This window comes from Cryptotermes secundus, unplaced genomic scaffold (assembly GCF_002891405.2).
Source record: "Cryptotermes secundus unplaced genomic scaffold, Csec_1.0 scaffold1228, whole genome shotgun sequence".
Taxonomy (NCBI): Eukaryota; Metazoa; Arthropoda; class Insecta; order Blattodea; family Kalotermitidae; genus Cryptotermes; species Cryptotermes secundus.
The window spans coordinates 345,326-366,563 of record NW_019745102.1 but is presented as its reverse complement, the minus strand read 5'-3'; the positions used below and the strand labels follow the sequence as shown (position 1 = coordinate 366,563).

The 21,238-nt window shown below is 44.8% G+C and overlaps 2 protein-coding genes across 3 annotated transcripts in view; one reads left to right on the top strand and one right to left on the bottom strand.

Annotated features, from left to right (window-relative positions):
* Nucleotides 1–21,238, bottom strand: part of LOC111875026 (E3 ubiquitin-protein ligase Ubr3) — a gene marked incomplete in the record, with an annotated part of 109,374 nt that overhangs the window by 28,320 nt on the left and 59,816 nt on the right. The window contains 4 exon segments of the mRNA XM_033755694.1: nucleotides 1,140–1,306; nucleotides 2,268–2,410; nucleotides 3,576–3,715; nucleotides 5,012–5,193. Coding sequence (XP_033611585.1) covers nucleotides 1,140–1,306; nucleotides 2,268–2,410; nucleotides 3,576–3,715; nucleotides 5,012–5,193 — 632 coding nt within the window.
* LOC111875028 overlaps nucleotides 9,616–21,238 on the top strand; it is a 50,022-nt gene continuing 38,399 nt past the window's right edge. The window contains exons 1-3 of one of the 2 annotated variants that reach the window (XM_023871040.2): nucleotides 9,616–10,197; nucleotides 11,825–12,110; nucleotides 12,902–13,118. In XM_023871040.2, coding sequence (XP_023726808.1) covers nucleotides 9,990–10,197; nucleotides 11,825–12,110; nucleotides 12,902–13,118 — 711 coding nt within the window. In that variant the 5' untranslated portion in view covers nucleotides 9,616–9,989. The remainder of the gene's footprint in view (nucleotides 10,198–11,824; nucleotides 12,111–12,901; nucleotides 13,119–21,238) is intronic. The other variant, XM_023871041.2, reaches the window with a different exon arrangement.

Here is a 21,238-nt window from a genome sequence, read left to right as displayed (position 1 = left end):
TTTAGAGTCAGTGAGCAGAGGAATATCCTGCACAAAATAAGAAAATGGAAAGCTAATTGGATTGGTCATATCTTATGCAGTAACTGCCTTTTAAAAGAAATTATTGAAGGAAAGACAGAGGGGCAGATAGAAGTGACCAGAAGACAAGGAAGAAGACGTAAGAAGATGCTGGATTAACCTTGGGGACAGAAGAGGATATTCTCATTTGAAGGAGAAAGCTCTAGATCGCATTAAGTGGAGGGACTGTTTTGGAAGAGACTTTGGACCTGTCATCTTGACAGATTACTGATGAGAATACAGGTCATAACTACATATAACTATGACTCTATTGCTGATTTCCACACTTTACAAACCACAACACGCTAAGTCTTCTCCAGTCTGCAGTGTCTTCACCACACATTTCCTGCTCACAGACTTTAACAGTGGAGATTCCTCAGCGTCATGCACTCAAGTCCTCTCTTCACAGACTCAGTACAGAACTGACTGCTCTAACCTGGTCCCTTGCTTATAATATCTTGACATAGATCACATGGAAAACAGAGCTCTTCTACTATTGTGTTCATGTCTGTTGCTGCAGGAAAGTGTTCACCCAACTGTTGCCCAGAAACGACCCTCGTATATCATCTCGTGCTCACTGCATAGCAATGGCTATACATGCTGCATTATGAAGAAAACAGTCTTCTGGGATGTGGCACCGTGTAGATGTGGTGTTAACCGACGTTTCGGAGGAACGTATCGCCTCCATCTTCAGGGTAGAAGGGAAAAAAAATAAGAAATCTGCAAGCGATGAGACCGTGAGAACATTCCTCCAAAATGTTGGTTAACACCACATATACACGGTGCCACATACCACAAGACTGCTTTCTTCATAGTCACCACCGTGAACACCTCAGATCTTACATGTTGCATTATGTTTGGCACATGAATATCAAAGTACAATGATAACACAATGCACTAAACTTCTAGTGATGACATAACAGTCTATGTCCCTAACTGACGACGATGAACCCTTGTTCCCACAGTGGGTAGTGAAGAGTCAATGTCACCATAATGAGAACCTGAAAGCTCACACACTCTCTCACTTCTGCTCCAGGCTCTGGTGCTTAGGCACATGGGGAAGTTACTTGACTTTAACTTACTACTCAGTATATCTGTCCATAGACGTCTGGAAGTCACGTCGATGTACGGCCCTTAGCATAATGTGTATTGGATCATAGAGCTCCTCCCACACCACTGGTTTCGGGGCATACATTCCTTGCAGCATCTGGCCACTGACTTCCAGGACTGGGGCCTTGAAGTCTGCAACCTGTAACACATTCACAGTGCACCAACATATTCTCACGTAAGCATGACTGAGACCTATTCTTCTTCCATCATCAGGGTTGACACCAAGAGTGACAGGACGTCACACAACCCAGTATGCCAATACAGAAGCAGCAGTGAACTAAGTGATATACAGAGTGGCACAGAAGTCGTAACCCATAGGAACATTAATTCATAACAAAGAAACAAATAATCGATATACTTAAAAAAGTCATACTAAATATTTTAATAAAATTCTGTAATTCACTGGTAGCTTTCTTGGATGATCGAGTTCTTGAGGAACAGCATATGTTAATATAAATAAATATAAATACCAGCCACATTTCTGTTGTATCAGTTTCTGCCACTGGGATTTATGTGCAGGCAGACACACTGTTTAGTAGCATCAGTAACCCAGCTCCAACATTATAACACCACTCAGAATCCTACGCAATGCTGGTATGTGCAAATCTCTGTGACGTGCTACTTCGAGTCACTTCATATGTAAGCTATAAGCTGTTCTAGTGAAATCCACCTGGATGTTCAGACCTCTCAAAAAGGTGCAAATGGACTGTAGATTCATTCTTTGTGGAGAGGATCCATCGGATTGAGTGTCAATGGAATTCCAGCCTCAACATCCATGGGAACCAATTCTAATACTCTATAATCCTTTGCTCCAAAGGTTTCATTTGAACAAACCCCATACATGTGTCTGCATATCAGTTAAGACAATGGCAGACAAGGTAAGATATCAGTTAAGACAATGGCAGACAAGGTAAGGTATCTGAAAAGTTGGATTTTAGCTCAACCATGGCATAGCTGAAAGCCCAAGAAAATTCTAGCACACTTATTCACTGCAAAATCTTCAGACCTTACTTTCAATGTGTTATATCACAAGCCACACATTTCCATCCTGACTGACATAAGTTGCAATACAACGAAACTCGACTTGCTGCATTACAAACCTTAGACAATACAAGTTCAAAATCTCTGCTCTGCCCTGCCCCACAACGCTCTGGCATGAGCTCCATCAGCTGACTGTGGGTCCTGTCTGCCATACACAGCAACGTTACTATCTCAAGCTGGGAGAGTGACGCATCAGTCACACCTGTGCAACACCAAAAGACAGAATCACATAAGCTGAATTTTACATGCTCACGGCAGTAACTGTGAGCAGCAGTATTCTGTACTGTCATACCCTGTGGTCTGCAGGAGGCCGATGTTTTGGAGAACACAAACTGCTCCCATCTTTGGGACCGAAGAATAAGTTGAGCAAGAGGCCAGCAGCCTGCCACCTGGTTCTGCTCGTTTCTTGTTTCGCTTATTATTTTACCGTGAAGACTTGACTCGACTCTTGACTTCACTTCATGCTACCGAACATTTCGTTATAACCACTTTGCACGAGCAACGCAGAAAACACAGCCTCTATTGTTAAGGAGGTGTTTTTACTGATCCGTTGCCTAGCAATCGACATCCTATTGTGCGCATTGGCTTCCATGGGAATGTGTATACCAAGTCATTGCCTAGCATTGAGTCTATACACCACAGTATTATATTCCTGCTGTCACCGTACAGCCTGATAAAAGACCTAATGTAATGTGCAGATCTGCACTTTCTGCTGACTGACATATATGCAGGTGTGTGTGTGTGTGTGAGATGTAAATTTATGTCTTATTCTAGGGGGTAAAAGACTCACAAAGTTTGAGGACACCTGCTATATTCTGTAACACGGCTGTTACATTCACTCCCTCATTTCCTCTTACTTTACCACCTCCATACAATTATCACCTTCTCTCATTTACTTTATTCTCCTTTCTTCCCTTTTATCTCACCACCCTATCACCAGCCCTCTTCCTCTTCTGAGCCTCAGTTAAAGACCTTCATAATTACAGAATATATGAGTTGTGACCCCAGGTAGTATGGAGGAAGTCACCAAGGTTTTGGCATAAGAGAGCGCTTAAATCCTCGCAGTAGAAAAGAGAGACAGCAGATTCCTCTAAAATGTCGATACCTACAAACCAAACTACACGGTGTCATAACCCAGAAGGAAGTAATATTCATATTCACAGCCATGAAAACTTCAAAGCTCAACCAGATACGAGCATTCATCATACATTAATCAAATATCCTGTAAAAACAGAAAGCAGGACAAATTTGCTTGAAACAGATTACAAATGACAGCTAACAACTTACTTTGCTCCAATTTCTGCAGTGCTTCAGAAGTTCTGAATCACACAAGCTAGATTATCAGCCTCACTCTTTCAGTATCATACCCAAATTAGTCCGTGTGTTCATGAGGGTTGCCAGGAACGTGAGACAGCTATCCACCATTGGGGTGTCATGTTCCCCATCCAGAAATGTGTCACATTTCATCACATAGTGAGCCAGATTCATCCACTCTGTTATGTGGAACCTGCATGCAGTATGAACGGCAATGAATCATCACAGCCGAGACAGGTGCACTGTTTACTGTAAAGGGCTCAGGCAAAAGTGCCTACTTTAGCATCATGGCAAGATGTATGGGGAATGGAGGTACAGATCCATGCATTGTAACCCTGGCATACATGCAAGTGAAGGTTAGTCTTACACTCCAGTCAGAAACAGTATGGATGCCATGACTAAGAGAGGGATGTCAAGCCCTGACTCCTTGTTCATCCTGTGCGTAGCCTAGTCCCTATACTGACTGAGCTAGCCTGACCCCTAAACTGATGGTCATGCAAAATTACTTGGAGTGGAGAAAGAGATTGTAGTAGCACATGTTACCACAAAAGCAAGAGTTTTGGTTCACAAATAATTCTGGTTTGCTGGAAGTACCAGGAAATGTAGGAAACAGCCCCATATTTGAATACTTTATAGCTGCACTCTTTTATCTTTATTCTTTCGCCTGCAGTTTTTATAGTATTCTTCAAGGTCAAGTTCTCTTTGGAAATCATTATATTTGACACAAAAACAAAAACTGAATCAGTGACACAGGGCCATATCAAGATATCCGTAGGCACTATACTGTATGGCTTGCAGTGTTAAACAGCTACAAGCGCAAAACAACAGGACAGACAGATATATGGCTTTGCAGAAAAACTGTCTTAGTTTGTTCAAAGAGCCTTAAAATGTCTACACTCATTAACAATCTGAGTTTGAGAATCTGACTTGATTATAACAGTTTTTTCTTATCTGTGGCATTGCTGTAAAATCTGTTGAAAAGCGGCAATTTTTTATTTGAAGAAAGCAGTCTTCTGGGATGTGCCGTCATGCAGATATTGTGTTAACCGACAGCAGTTCCTCAGAAATGTCGGTTAACACAATATCTGCATGGTGGCACATCCCACAAGACTGCTTTCTTCATAATCACAGCCGTGAAAGCCAAAATTTTTTACTTGTTTGTTCTGTAGGCCCATTTTCCTTCATAGCCCTAGGCACAGTGTCCCTAGTGCCTAAGTCGCAATTGGGCCTCACAGCAAAGTCTCAAGAATTGCAGCAGTGTAACTTACAAGTCCATTAAGATCACAGCTTCCTGGGATTTGCTGTCGCATAGTCTGGCTGACTGATTCCAGTGTTTCAAAGAAGGCTGCTCACTCCATCCTCTTTTACTGTATAAAAGATGGAAAGTTCCTCCGCAACACAGGGTACCTACCTACCAGACTAAATGGCATCACATCGCTGAAAACCATAATTTTAACACTGAATACCATGAGCACCTCATATCACTTACTTATCCACAACTGTGGTGAGGAACATCTCGGACGGGAGCTGCGTAGCACAAATCTGCAAGAGGTACAAGTCAGCATCTACCATCGAGTTGCAGAAATTGCACTGGATATACGTCATGGCCTGCCCCTTGATCTGTAGGCCATTGCGCACCCACATGCCACTCAAAATTTCATAGAATGCAACCTGCAACACAAGGTATGGCAATTACTGATGGTAATTATACTCTTCAGTTGTTATGCTGTGTGGTTGTATGCAAAGTTGGCAATATTACAAAGGCACATCCTGCCTCCAACTTCAGGATCGAAGGTACAACAATATAGTAAACCTTTGTTGTAATGGAGCCAGATATAACAGACAAAATTTGGCTGTGTACACTCATGAGTTTTTTAGAGATGCTGAAGTGCTAAGGTTTTGTAGTTAGTGAACTAATTAAAATAAAAAACAACTCCAATATAAAAACCTTCATGTTTCTGTGTTTACTGCATGAACTGATTATGCATCACATGGCGTACTTCTGTGAACACCCCTTCACATGGTTACAGCAGACACCCTGCCCCTCTTACTGTTCTGTTATAATGAGGGTTTATTGCATAACCATGTATGTACACACCTTCAATGGATAGAAAACGGCTTACAGATCCAGCATTAACAATCAACTTGACACACAACCTGTACTGGGCCTACAGCATGAAGTCCCAGAGACTGACCCCCACCACATGGGCATTGAGCTGTTATGCTCCTCCCTCCGGTGCACGTCTCTATCTTCTGCACCAGTTATGTAGCCAAGTTCTTCACACAAATGCTGGCAGTGATACTCACATGAAAACCTTCACCAGTAACTGGTACTTTGGAGTAGATGACAAAGGTGGAAGCAAAGCCAAGAGTAACATGAAAAGGGAAGCCTCGAGTGTAACTGCCCCACCATCCAGGGGACTTATTTCTGTGGCCTCAGTATAGCGACAATGCACTGAAATGTTTAATATAGTAAAGTGCACATCCTATGTAACTGTAAGGCCATAGCCACTTGAAGATGTCATCACCTTCGGAATTTTTCACTTCATGAAACCACGTGAGCAGGTGAGCTAACCAAGGATACACAAAGGATCAAAGGGCAGTCTCAGTATAAGGGTTGGTATGGCACATAAAATGTATTGCACTAGGTAAACTGTACCAACTTTGTCATTTGAACAACAAATACCACTATGGCCCTGGGGTCGACTCAGCTGCTAAAAGAAATGAGTACCAGGAATATTCTTTGAATGTTCTTGAGGGTAAAGGGCAGCCGGCGCATAAGGCTGACAACCTTACCACCATCCATGAGCTGACTGTCTAGAAAATGTGGGAACCTCAACATCTGACAACCCTATGAGCCTCCATGGCCTGTTACAGGGATGCCTTTACTTTTTACTTTACTTTACATGGAGGATAGTTGCAGATACTCCAGCGTTAGCTCCAGAAATGGGAAGACACGTATGGGCCAAAATCAGTTACTGATTAAATAACTGCAGTTCTATTACAGAAACACATGTGCAAATTTGCAGCAAAATTTCATTCCCATACTTTGTTACCTTCCCTATACACATAATAGTTCAGAAAACATGACCCTCTACAATTCCCCCCCAGTGACTTTCTAACACCCTGTATATTAAAGTAATGTTCAATGGCAAATTTAAATTACTTGCACTTGTCACTAGAGTACGCAGAAGAGGAGCATGGCAACTGCACTACAAACGACCTAAATCATCTTTGTTCCTTACATTTCCTTGCATCATCCTACAGCGAGGAATTAAATGGACTTTCCTTGGTGTCCCTGTCCAGTGGGTAGCAATCCTGCTTCATATTCTGGACTTCCGCTTCAAATCTCCGCATGGAGACCAGGCACACAAGGTTTCCCAATGTCTCAGTTTCTCTGGGCATATGCACTGACTGACTGCACATCAAATTGGACCAGACTTCACAGCTCACTGTTCATTAATCATGCTACTACCTGACGCTGAGTCTGTATAGCAACGGGATAAGTAATGCACGGCCCGGGTTCGATTCCCAGCAGGGCAATAATTCTGTTCTCATCAGCATCCAAACTGACCTTGGAGCCCATCCTGCCTCCTATCCAGTGGGTACTAGAACCTCTTTCTCAGGACAGTAAAGCGGCAGGGGCGCGAAGCCGACCACTCACCTTCAACTAGTGCCGAGGTGAAGAAAGGTGGAGCTATAACTTCGTTCCCTCATACATCTTCATGGCACAAATAAAAGGCAAATTTGTCCCTGTGCTTAACTAATTAAGCACTAAGCAATGAAGGCGTATGGGGAAGTGGATGTTTAGATCCACATTTTCTTGACCTCGGCATTAGTTGGAGGTGAGTGGTGAGCTTCACGCCTCGGCCGCTTTACTCCCGCTGTACCCATTTGAAAGGAGGATGGGTGGGCCCCAGAGAAGAGAAAATTCTTGAGCTTACCAAGACTCGAACTCCGACCCCTCGGTCGTCCATCCCGTAGCCAATCGATATACCGACTGCGCTGTCCCGGCTCCTCTCCGTGGCATAATGCTTAACTAATTAAGCACGCGGACAAATTCACCTTTACCATTTGACGTCATAATGAAAAGCAAATCAGATTCTCCTGCCCACAGCGTCCCGGCCGACCCTGGGGTCCAACCAGCATCCCATTCGATGGCTACATGCAGCGCTTTCCTCGAGGATAAAGTGGCAACAGTCTCAAGATGATCAATGACCTCCAGCTAGTGCCAAAGATTAAGCATGTGCGGAGCTATACCTCCACTCCCCATACGTCTTCATGGCGTGGTGATTACTTTCTCACAGGCACTATTTCATCTTGCCTATGAAAGGTAAAGAGTAACTAAAGTTGTCCCTGTGCTTAACTAGTTAAGCACTACGCCATAAAGACGTATGGGGGAGTGGATGTATAGATCTACATTTTCTTGACCTCGGCACTAGTTTTAGGTGAGTGGTGAGCTTCACGCCCCGGCCGCTTTACCCCCAGGAAAGAGCCCCCCGTACCCATTCTATGAGAGGTTGGGTGGACCCCAGAACCGGTATTGACGATTGGAAAAGAGAAAATTCTTGATCCTACTGGAACTCCGACCCCTCGGTCGTCCTGCCCATAGCCAGTCGCTATACCGACTGAGCTATTCCGGCTCCACCTTCCCTTATATTCAGTTCAGTTATTCAGTATAGAGGAGGTGGGTTTCCCCATGCACCGCGACTAATAGTCTATTGTACGTCTCCCTTTAATTTCTACTGTCGCCATACCTTACCGATACTGGTGCCCGCTATCTCCCCTTTCTGCCAGCGAGGTCGGCCCTCTACTGGCATTGGTACCCGATAACTTCCCCATCTACAGGAGGCATTGGAAACTACTTGGGCGGGAAACATTTTTGCCTAATTTTGCTCAGAGGTCTCCTAGAGACATGAGGATCTTTTACGTGCCGTAAATCTACGACACGGGACCCACGGCTTAAAGTCCCTCCCGGAGGACTTGTTCCCTCCGCCGGGTTTGAACCCGCGTACCTTGAGTCATGAGGTGGGAACGTTACCCCTAGACTACGGAGGCCGCTTTCCTTCCCTTATAAATACACGAATAAATATTTCTAGGAACGGAATAATTTATTTCCAAGTATCAAGATGAAATTTCACACGCTCCAGTAACGCAACTTTCACTTTCGGCACGGATTAGTACAGCTCAACCTGTCACTGTCTAAAAAATTTCTGAAGGTACGTCATCATTGGTCCGTGATGTCAATCATTACGTCATTGTTGGAAAGTCCCTCCACTTCGTTTTCAACAAACAGTGGGAACCAAAAATCATCATTAAGCAAATCTGGTTGAATCTACGGGGCTTTTCTTCTGTAAGGATGCATGCTGAATGTATGACGAACCCTTAAAGATATATTATACAACAACCCCTATGGGCAAGCACCAAGCCCTGAAATCGTATAGGGATCGTGGAGGTAAAACAGTACTCATAATTAACCCCGAGTTAGTGGTCATCTTGACGGTTCGACAACGAGATCCTTCCCGCACGCACTGGCTATTAGTAAAGCTGTCTCTCGATCGTCATGTTACGTGGAAGCAAACAAAACAAGAAACAAACTCCGTGCTTTTAGTCCGCAAGCGAACTATACCGACCGAGCGACCGCCGCTTGTCGGCGAAGTTAGTGCCAACTTTAGCTCATAGGGGGTGTTGCGTGGTTAACGAAACGAATCTCCACGGCCGTTAATTTAGGTTTTATACACCGGAGCCGCTATTTCCTTGCAACAGCTCCTCAATTATCCTCGCGGGGCTGAGTGGACCCCGTTCCAGGTCAACTACTTCTCAGAAAATCTGCTAGCGCCGGGAATCGAATCCGGACCTCTGAATCTGTAGCCAGGAGCTCTGACTACCAGACCACAGAGGCGGTCTGTCACGTGGAGGCGCTTTATTAAATTCCTCCTCCAAACAATGAATGATAGACACTGCGTGGGAAATGAAGGAAACAATTAAGCAACGCCTGTTTGCTGTACTATATACAAATGAAGTGAAAATTCTTAACAGAGTGAGACCAGAGCTCAAGGACGTCAGTAGTTGCAGCTAAAGAATGAGCTCAGTTGTACAAGATCGTCCGTGTGTGAGAGCGCAAGTCTTCTTGTTTAATAATAACCCGTCAGCAACGCTTGTCTCGAGCTTGCTTGTGCCACATCACCGGTAATCACGTGGTAGCAACGATAAACATCGACGTCTGAACTGTTCTTGTGTGTGACGAAATACGAAAACATTCGCTGCAAGTGTGTGTTATAGTACTCCTGCATTTTTTGCACACCATTCGTACTGACAACGGAAATTCAATTCCAAATCAGTTATACCGTCTTCCAGTGAATTCGATTTGGGTGCGCGTAGGGTGGGGTCCGTAATTTCTCGACACGGTACCAATCCGCCACAAACGAACTGACCTAGGCCTCTAGGGAGTTGTTTCCGGTGTTGGCATGACTGGCCTCATACGTGTGAGAGGCGCATTTGTTAGTAACATGAATTCGTGTGGTGGTGCCAGCTGCTTTCTGCGATGGTGTGTCATCGCTGCTGTGATCCTTGGGCATACTACTGCGGAAGGTTTCGAGGAGGCTATGCTAACAGCCGTTCTCAAGGAGGTGCCGGAGATTGTTAATCAAATCCTGTACATGTGGGATCAGCTGGGTAAGATTGCCACTGGAGCCCTCTGGTTTCATTTTACCTATTCACCGAACAGCTCGGTGTAAACGCAGCACTTTACTATACTAGCTTTTATTTTTTGAATTGTTCGGTTCGAATCTCGGCCATGCCACTAACGTGTTCGTGGTTTTCCTGGCACCACAGTACGTTTGCGCCATTCTCGCTTCTGTCATCCGGGGCCACACGAGTATACTCACAGCAGCTTTGTGCTACTGCACATACTGTCATGTCGATACTGAAAGTGCCCTTCGTATTCCTGGTTAGTTCAACGGCACTGTCAGTATTGCTCACAGAACGGAACGGAACGGAACGGAACGGGGCGACACCTCTGCCTCCTCCGCGGCGTTCAGACCGGCTGTGAGGCCCACCCAGCCTCTTTCCCAGGGCGTGAAGCTGACCACTCACCTCGAACTAGTGCAGAGGGCAAGAATTAGTTTTGCACAGGGGCAACTTTACGAACCAGGCTACGTCACACCGTGGAACAAGAGACTGTGTGAACTACCCACCGGCGTATGAATACAAGCAGAATGTTGAAAATCGAATCCAGTGACGTTCTAATGTTGACGTAAAGGTCGACGTCACTGTCTGCTGACGTCACCAAAGTAGTATGAGTTTACAATTACAGTACACTGTTTTACCTAAAGCATCCGAGGCTGTCATACCTTGAGTACCCAACTTCAAGGTAAAGGTAAAGTTGTCCATTAAGCCCTGTCATTAGGACATATGAGGGTGTGGAGGTATAGCTCCACCACTATCGACCTCGGCACTAGATGGAGCTCAGTGGTCATCTTCACGCCCCGGCCACTTTAACCTCGGGGGGGGGGGAAATAGCCCGCGGTACCCACTGAATAGGAGGCTGGCCGGGTCCCAGAACCGGTCTGACACTGCGAAGAGAAAAATCTTGCCACTGCTGGCAATCGAACCCCGGCTATTCAGCTCGCAGCCCATCCCTATACCGACTAAGCTACCTTACAAAAGAAAGATCGTACGTCTTCAACGAGATTTGGTTCCCATCTAACTAACTTCATGGAGTTGCCGGTTGTTCGGCTACTCAACAACTTCCCAGCATTTTATGGAACCCGAAGCTTCATTATCGTGTTCACAAGAGCCCTCCACTAGTTCCTATCCTGAGCCAGATCAATCCAGACCATACGACCACATCCTAGCTAAGGTCCATTTTAATATTATCCACCCACATATGTCTTGGTCTTTCTAGTGGTCTCTTTCCTTCTGGCTTTCCCACCAATATCCTATATACGTTCCTCTTCGTCCCCATTCGTACTACATGCCCTGGCCATCACATCCTCCTTGACTTGATCATTCTAATTATACTTGGAGAAGAGTACAAGTTATGAAACTTCTCATTATGCAGTTTTCTCCAGCCTCCCGTCACATCATGTCTCTTCGGTCCAAATATTCTCCTCAGCACCCTGTTCTCAAACACCCTCAGTCTATGTGTCTCCCTTAATGTCAGAGACCAAGTTTCACACCCGTACAGAACCACGGACAAAATTGTAGTTGTGTATATTCTAATTGTTTATGTTTTTAGACAGTGGTTCCAATCCTATGTTGGAAATACAATCTAGTAACTCTCTTGTGATGACGCATACAGCTGCACCTGCGCACTGGACAATGGCCACTGTTTCAGCACTCGACCAGGTGGACGGTGACGTGCTCTCCTTGCTGCGGGGCAAGGAGCGTGACGTGTTGGAACGGATCGGGCAGGTTTCGTTCCAGCTGGAGCGCCTGGAGAAGCAGCATGCCATAAGCTCTGCCATGATCGAAAGCCTCCTGCAGGACCTGAGAGCATTGCCCAGCGTGGTCCGGCTGGGACGGAACTTGGACACACTCGCGGACTTGATGGGTCGGGTCAGTTCCGCGGATATGGTGCTCAACAGGTGAGTCAACAGATAACTATTGTAACATTCGGTTCGGTTTGAACGGGGAAGCCCCACAATCCCTACTATTAGCTTCACTTTCTATTTAACGCGAATAACACGCACAATCATAAATCATCCCCTTTGTACAGTACACTTCATATATTCGCATCGATATAGCACCACGCTCACGGAATAGACACGATATTGTGAAACAAGCCTTCTCGCTCGTTCGTGACCTACTGCACAAGTTATGTTCACGTAGCGTGTTAACGCTCTATAATTCGTTGCCATGGTAACCCGAAACTACGTATTTTCAGAGCATTCACCTCACGGTTTATTAAGTGGGTAAAGTTGTCCTTGCGCTTAACTAATTAAGCACCACGCCATCAAGGGTTATGGGGGAGTGAATGTATAGATCCACACTTTCTTAACCTCGGCACTAGCTGAGAGTGGTTGGCTTCACGCCCCGGCCGCTTTACACCCGGGTAAAGAGCCCCGGTACTCATTGGATATGAGGTTGGGTGGACCCCAGAGCCGGTCTGGACAACGCGGAAAAGAGAATATTCTTGTCCCTACCGGGACTCGAACTCCGACCCCTATGCTATCCCAGCCCCTACAGACATGATACGTTTGTTGAACTCTGTATCTTACTTTCCAGTGTCTGACGTTCAAACTTGTATTAAAATCTTAAAATTCACGTGCAGCTGTTATGAGTGGTACTCGAGTTGGCTAGATGCTCAACGTATAGTATTTAGGCGCCATCTTGGAATGAAGATGGATGGACTACAGACATGTTGGGCGTGTGGCAGGTACATCCAGCGAGGGTACAGTAACGAGACGGAGGACGCAAACTGGCTGGTGGAACGCCCGACGTTGGAAGATTTCGTAAGCACGGTGGTGTCACACGGGTCCTCCTCGATCCGCGGCCTCCTGGAGAGGATCCACTCTATCGTGGCGCCAGAGCATGGAATGGGATCACAGCTACAGAGTCCGGGCATCTTCTCGCAGCTGACAGATGCCATGCACGTAAGTGCCCAATTAATGTTAATTTCCCGGTACCGTCACACATCTTAGAGCCGGCATGCCATGCGAGTATTCTGTGTCCATAACATCTCTGTGGGCGCGTCATCACCAGAGAGTGCCGCAAATCGTTACGTCATCGTTAGAAATTTACAAGGTCCTATTTTCAACATACTGTAGCGTTTACAGCCGTTGCTATGCAATAGGCGAAGAGAAAACGAAGTTATGCAAACTGTTTCTAGGCAACGGAAATACACAACAATGCAGTTACTGCTGGAAACGATGTTTTCTACTAGGTCCGTGCAAAGAGGTTATAAGGAAGACTAGTTGGTGAGAGCAAACCCAGTGCTTGGGGGTATAACTGGGCCGCCTTGTTCCTGGGGGTTATAAATACGGGAAGCTGGCCCACCATGTTGGGGGAGTCTCGAATCTGAGACAGTAAAACATGGTAATGAGTCCCGCAAGACTCGGACCTGAGAATGACTGCGCTGGCGAGGGTCAGCAGCAATTGTAAACGACAGACTCATCCTCTCGTCAAAGAGGATGTTACACAAGGACTATAACCTCAAGTGTTCAGTTGGAAAAAAAAATTACTGGTCGTGAGTCTCAAGGGGCTTGTCGCCAAGACGAACTGACTGGAAGTAAACCGCCAGTCGTAAAGTAACTCTGACCCTGATCCAGTTAGTTGAGAGTTCTCAGCAGTTCTCAGATGAGTTCTGCATGGGAGGCTTTGAAGATAGAACCTGAGAGCGTGAAACTGACAGGACTTCATCCCCCCACAAGATTGCCTAATGGAGGTATAACGTACCCTCAGACATGTTTTACACAAAGTGTCTGCAGCAGTGATGAAATAATGGCGGAGAAAACTAAGTGCTCTGGTAGAATCCACTCTCAATGCCATTCTGTACACCACACTGTATATATATAGGAATAACTAATACAAGTATAATAAACATTCGTTAATCCGGTTACAGTAAAAAGAGCCAAAGCTAGCCCTGCAACAGTCCGTAAAGGCCCCATTGGGTTGTGAGACGTCGAGGCTCCCACATTTTCTTTAGACAATCGGCTCACAGATGGCGGCAAGGTTGTCAGCCTTACGCGCCGGCCCCCCTTTACCTCCGCACCCCCCACCTTAAGAAAAATTCCTGGTACTCATTTCTGTTAGAGACTGAGTCGACCCCAGGGCCATAGTGCGGCTGGAAGGATTAGGTAAATTGAAAAATCCAATTACTTCATTGGGAATCGAACTTGTAGCATAGTGCCTCTGCCAATTACGCTACCGCGTTCCACTTAATCGTCTACAGAAGTAATAAAACTCAGTACTGCATAGGCCAAAACACCACACACGTAACGGGATGCAAACAACGGGGGCCCGGCCGGGGCTTGGTCACAAAACATCAGTTTCTCCAAAAGGGATAAGGATTTTTAAGTAGGATTTCAGGTTCTTATACCGTTAGCTATGAAGAATTCTATCTTATGGGATATAACGCTGTCTAATCCTTTTAAGTCAACCGATGCTCCCTTCTTGCTTAGCCTATTTTTCGACCCTGACGACGGAGGCGAAACGTTCCTCCGAAATGTCTGTTGACTTTCAATGGCGTTATATCCCATAACATAGGAATCACCGCCTTCGATAAGATTTCGCCAATTTGTAGTACTGGCAGTCCAAAACAAAACTGTTACTTTCAACAAACCCAAATTATATTTTTTTTTAGAACAGCAGAAGGCTGTGATCCGTGAAGAATATGGCCATGTCCTTGCGTCCATTGTTTTTGTTTCATTCTTTCTGGTATCATACTTGTTTTGATTTCAACATTTCTCCGTAGCGATGTAATGTGTCTATGTAAACATGTGAGACGTTTCGAAATTAAAACGGAATGCAGCTTCTTATCGCTCGCAGCGATTTTGGGTAAAGTGACCTCATATAAAATGATCATGATTGAAAATTAACACAAACGAGTGCGCAAAAAATTCGTTCTTCAAAAAAGAATAGGACGGCATTCTCCATTATACAAAGCTGTATGGTTCGCAGAAGGAAATTTCTTTCCAAACACCCTGTCCCGAATCAATATCCGCAAGCCGTGATGTCTGCCAATAGGAGATCGCTTACAGTCTGCTTCACGCAGTTCCACTGCAGCTATCCGGAATGGATAAATTTAAACCTATTTTATCCCTTTCCAATATGCGAACGAGAAAGCTCGATTACAAGTAACCCCCCCTTTTTTTTTACTGTTAGTGGGGTGGGACTAAGTCCCTTGTACTGCGGCCACTTCTGGCCTATTGTACCAGCCCCAGATGATAGGTGAGGGTGATTGTGGAGCAATTGGTGGAATGAAGATTGGCAGGGGAAACCGAAGTACTCGGAGAAAACCTGCCCCAGCGCCACTTTGTCCACCACGAATCCCACTTGACCAGACCCGGGATCGAACCCGGGCCGCCGCGGTGGGAAGCCAGCGACTAACCGCTCGAGCTATGGCGCGGCCTACAAGTGACCCTTACGAACTGAAATTTCTGGTGTTCTCGACCTGCTCAGGAAACGTCTTCTGCTATCGGTCAAAAGTTTTCTGCTGCATCAACAGTAAAAGTTGTCCCTGTGCTTAACTAATTAAGCACTACGCCATGAAGACATGTGGGGGAAAGGGTGTATAGACCCACATTTGCTTGACCTCGGTACTAGTTGGAGGTGAGTGGTAAGCTTCCGGTCCTGGCCGCTTTACCTGCGGGGAAAGAGCCCCCGGTACCCATAGGATAGGAGGTTGGGTGGACCCCACAACTGGTCTGGACGACATGAAGTTAAAATTCTTGACCCCACCGGGACTCGAACTCCAACGTGCTGTCCAGCCCGTAGCCAGTCGCTATATCGACTACGCTAAGGTTTATTTAAACAGAAACCAGCGTGGAAAAGTATTACGGACCGAGACAAATATGGAGCTTAGAAAGATTAACACTGTGGTAACAAAACCTGAAGGTTCATCATAGCTAATAGAAAAGCCCACAGACACGATCTCGAGCCAGCTACATCCTCCGCACTTCCTAAACCTATTTCACTAAGCCGTGCAGTAAACCCTCGCTAATCCGGATCTAAAAACGGAAAATGCTGTTCACAGCTGACTACATAACTTCAAAACACACACCTCATTTATGAAGGCAGATGAGTCACTTGTCTGTTCAGACAAAACTTGACCATTATTAGGTTCAAAAACAAGTGCAACTTCTGAGTCCTCGATTGATGAACAACGTGGGTTTTAAGTAAAGTCTCTACACTGATATTTCATCAGCACTACTTACATCATCACATTTTCCATTTATCTGTACTCAATTTTTTTTTGTCTTTAAGGCTACTTTTTGCTTCGCTAATCGAAATAATCGCTTAATCCGGACGGCCTCTCCCCATTACTCCGGATTAGCGAGGGGTTACTGTTATCTTACAAATTACGCATTTCTCTGTTAGCATAACCTGAAGGTTTAACGCCGCTAATACCAAGTCCGCCATTGGTCACGATCCTGGGCCAGTTCCATCCACCTCCCATCCTCAAAACCTGTTTCCCTAATATTAATTTTACTATTGAAATAACTCTGGTAGCATAACTCAGAGATCTAACACCGCTAATACCACAGTCGACCACTGGATCCACCAACGAGGGCCAGTTCCATCCATCTCCAATCCTGTATTTTGGCAGGTGGTTGTACCAATGCACAGCCTCCATCCAGCCCTGAAGATACAGGCAAAATGTCCCTCCTTAGCAGTGGTAACCACCCACCAGATTACACGATATCATAACCAAACGTAGACACAATATTATGTCAAATAGGCCTCACTCACTCACGGAACTAAGCCCTTCTTGAGAAGTTGTCAATTGTGCAGCTACTCAAAAACTTCCCAGCATTTTATGAAACCCAAAGGTTCATTACCGTGTTCACAAGAGCCCTCCACTGGTCCTCATCCTCAGCCAGATCAATCCAATCCATACCGTCCCATCCTATGTCTCTAAGATCAATTTTAATATTGTCCACCCACCTACGTCTTCGTCTTTCCAGTGGTCTATTTTCTTCTGGCTTGACCACCAATGTCATATATATGTATTCCTCTTCTCCCCATTTGGGCTACATGCCCTTCCCACCTCATCCTCCTTGACTTGATGATTCTAATTATACTTGGAGAAGAGTACAACTTATGAAGCTCTTCATTATGTAGTTTTCTCCAACCTCCCGTCACTTCATCTCTCTTCGGTCCAAATATTATCCTCAGCACCCTGTTCTCAAACCCCCTCAGTTTTATGTAAAAAAAAAAGAAAAAAGCAAAGCTATCCCTGTAACAGGTCGTGAAGACCCATAGGGTCGTAAGACGTTGAGGGTCCCACAGTATCTAGACAATCGGCTCAAAGATGGCGGTAAGGTTGTCAGCCTTACGCATGTTCCTCCCTTAACGTCAGACACAAAGTTTCACACCCATACAGAACCACAGGCAAAATTATAATTTTGTATATTCCAATTTTTATGTTTTTGGACAGCAGACAAGAAGATAAAGGTTCTGGACTTAATGTTAGCAAGCATTACCCGAGTTCAATCTCCTCTTAATTTCCTCCTGAATCAGGTTTTGATTTGTTATCGTCGTTCCCAAATATCTGAACTGTGCCACATTTTCAAAGCATCTGTTACCTATCTTCATTTTGGTGACGAGACAGAAACATATACTTAGGTAGTGTAACACTCGGGACGACGGGCAAGGCCCAAAATACTAATTTTAAATAATCTCAGTTATTTATGATGGGGCCAGAGGACTATAGCAAAAGTGACAGCGTTTCAGTCAGTATCACCCGTCGTCAGTCGATATCTCAAGTCGACCTTTGTAGGAAAAAGGTTTACACAGATGTTTATATGGGTGTGAAACTTGGTCTGTGACAGTAAGGGAGGAACATAGACTGAGGGTGTTTAAAACAGTGTGTTGAGGAGAGATGAAGTTATGGGAGGTTGTAGTAAACTATATAATGACGAGCTTCATAACTTGTGCTCTTCTCGAAGTATAATTAGAATGGTCGAGTCAAAGAGGATGAGATTGGCGTGGGAAGACGAAGACGTAGGTGGGTGGACAATATTAAAACGGATCTTGGAGATTTGGGATGCGATGGTATAGATTTGATTGATCTGACTCAGGATATGGACCGGTGGACGGCTCCTGTGAACACGATAATGAACCTTCGGGTACCGTAAAATGCTGAGAAGTTCTTGAGTAGCCGTACAATTGGCGGCTTCTCAAGAAGGGCTCAACTCCATGAGTGCGTGATTACTATATTTATCCTATCAAGCTGTTTTTCCAAAACGTTTGAAGTCCAAAGCATGCATAGCGACTTCAAAGTGTTCCTAAAGGTCTCCAGTGTGTAACATTGGATCAGTGGAAGGGTTATCTGTCGAAACCGTAATTAAGGATATATTTGAGATGTTTAAAAATGATACTAAATGGATAAAAATTGTATGTCGTTCGTTCTTTTACTCTGAAATCCCTTAAAATCTTTGGACCCCATTCAGTAACCCGTTAAAAAGTTATTGCACTTTTAATTGTCACTAAATTTGCACGTGATCTTATGGAAGTTCGTCACCTCGTACATTATAGCAGATGGAAAACACGTAAAAAAATGGTACCATGAGTTTCAAAATGTTTACACTTATAATTTCAGCCTTTAGAAATAACGTTGCAAAATTACGTTTACATTCACTACACGGTTCAGAAGAAATTCGTAATAATGTACTGAAACTTTGACTTTTACTCGAAGTTGGAAACAGAAAGGAGCGTTAACAGGAACTATAGCGAGTTTTCTGTTGAGAGTCTTTTCTCATGTGTATTTTTAGTCACTATTCTGCCTTTCCAACGATAAGTTGCTTTTGGCATCGTGATGCGTGAACAGCACAATGTAACCAAGAGAAATATAGCTATGATAAACCTACAACTGTGCAACGCGTCAACTAAAGCTTCAGTTGTGACGTTGGTCCGCTCATGTGGGACCACTGAACTGCGCAAGGCAGCCAACTTATGTAAAACTACAGTGTTGTCAAGTTTAATTTTTCTCAAACCAGTGTTTCCATAATCGAAATGAACAAAATTAAATTCATAGTTTTCATCAATATATTAAATAACGACCATTTTATTTATATTAAAACGTGATTTATGCTTTGTATAAAAATAAATTAATTTAAATTCAACATTTTATTAAGTCAAGTTCAACTCTCAAAACGTTTTATTATGACTGGCATAAATGACAAATGTACCCCAAAAAGGTGATACAATAAAAATACCCTCACATTAAAATGTATCATGTCCGTTTTGACTTTAATCAAGACATGCAAATAGCATGTATTCGTTAATGGAATTTAAGCTACTTTTGTCTAAGATTGTATCTCCTATATATCCTTAAGATAGGAACTGAAACATTTTCTCGATGAATAATCAACGTGTTCCACTAATCACTACTATTATTATAACTATGCTTTATGGCTAGCTTTCCGGCAGTCCTCCTTTATCTGCCTTCCTCCAGCTCAGGTCTCCTTCAGGTATTCTGTACAGTAACAGGCAACGAACAGAAGCACTGTGTTTTTGGCTGGGAGTGTAAGTTCTGTGTCGGAGGGTCGGTACACGGTGAAGGGGATGAGACAGGATGTACCTTCCGATCAGCTGTGGGAATGCAGGAGTGTTCGTCCCACTGCCTTCATATCGCAAGCCGAACTCGAGCCAACGTTTCCTGGCACCGCAATCAGATGCCATTTCCAGCTTCGCTTATTCTTCGACCCTGAAGGCGGAAGACACGTGTTCGGCCAAAACGTCGGTTGACATTCAGCAGACCAGACGGTGTTACATCCCAGAAGCCAGAAACTCTTCACGGTCACAGCTGTGAGAACCTCAAATCCTACACAAAACTTACTAACGCACACGTGAAACAGATCCTGAGAACAAGACCTGGGATTTGGTGTATTCACAGCGACGACTGTGCACAGCACTGTCTTCAGGAATGTGACGCCATGTAGTCTGGTTTAATTTTACTGACGTTTCAGATGAATGCACTGCCTCCATCTTCAGGGTCCAAGCAGCATACTCTACAGGATTTTACGGCGTAACTGTTTTATTATTGGTAAAAAGGGGTAAAGTTGTTCTTGTGCTTAACTAATTAAGCACTAGGTCATCAAGGCGTATGGGGGAGTGGATGTATAGATTCACATTTTCTTGGCCTAGGCACTAGCTGGAGGTGAGTGGTCAGCTTCACGCCCCTGCCGCTTTACCCCCGGTACCCATTAGACAGGAGGTTGAGTGGACCTAAGAGCCAGTCTGGACGACGCGGAGAAGAGAAAATTCTTGACCCTGGGAGTCGAACTCCGACCGCTTGTTCGTCGAGCCCGTAGCCAGTCAAGGCTGCATAGCGTCAACGAAAAGATGATTAATGAATGTGGAGCAGGTGGTGGAATGAGAACTGGCAGGGGAAACCGAAGCACTCTGTCCACCAACAAGTCGCACCTGACTTGGTGTGGAAAGCCCGCGCTGTGGCAGGGCCCTGCATGGCTACACACACCAAGAAGCAGCACAGTGCATCTGTCCCTACACTTCCGCTCCTACAGCCACGCGCTCCCCTGAAATTTTATCACGGTTGTATCGCGGGGAAAGTCCCTGGCGTCAGACAGATCTCTAGTTCTGGGGCTGGCGCCAAAGGGTTGGGTGGAGGGGTGGGAAAAACCAGCCGAACCAGCAAATCCCGTCACTTAAAGCCGAACACAATACCGAAAAGTACCCCGAACAAAAGTTACACAAATCTTAATGAGATCCATATGCAATGTCATAAATCAATTCTCAGTCTTATGAGAAGAATTTCCTTTAAGTTTCATGAAGTTCAATCTGTGTTCCATGCAAAGCAACGGGTCCGACACCGGAAGCCGCAGTAAAGCTTTTGATGGCGGCTGCCTGGAAAAATGCACTGGCTTCGTCGACAAGCGGCGGTCCCTCGGTTGGTATAGTTCGCTTGCGGACTAAAACCACGGAGTTTATTTTGCCTGGAAAAATGAACCCTCACTTACGATGAATTTTAAACCTAAAAGGCTACGCTCGGTTACAAACAATCCCTCTATAAATAAGCAACCAATGTAAT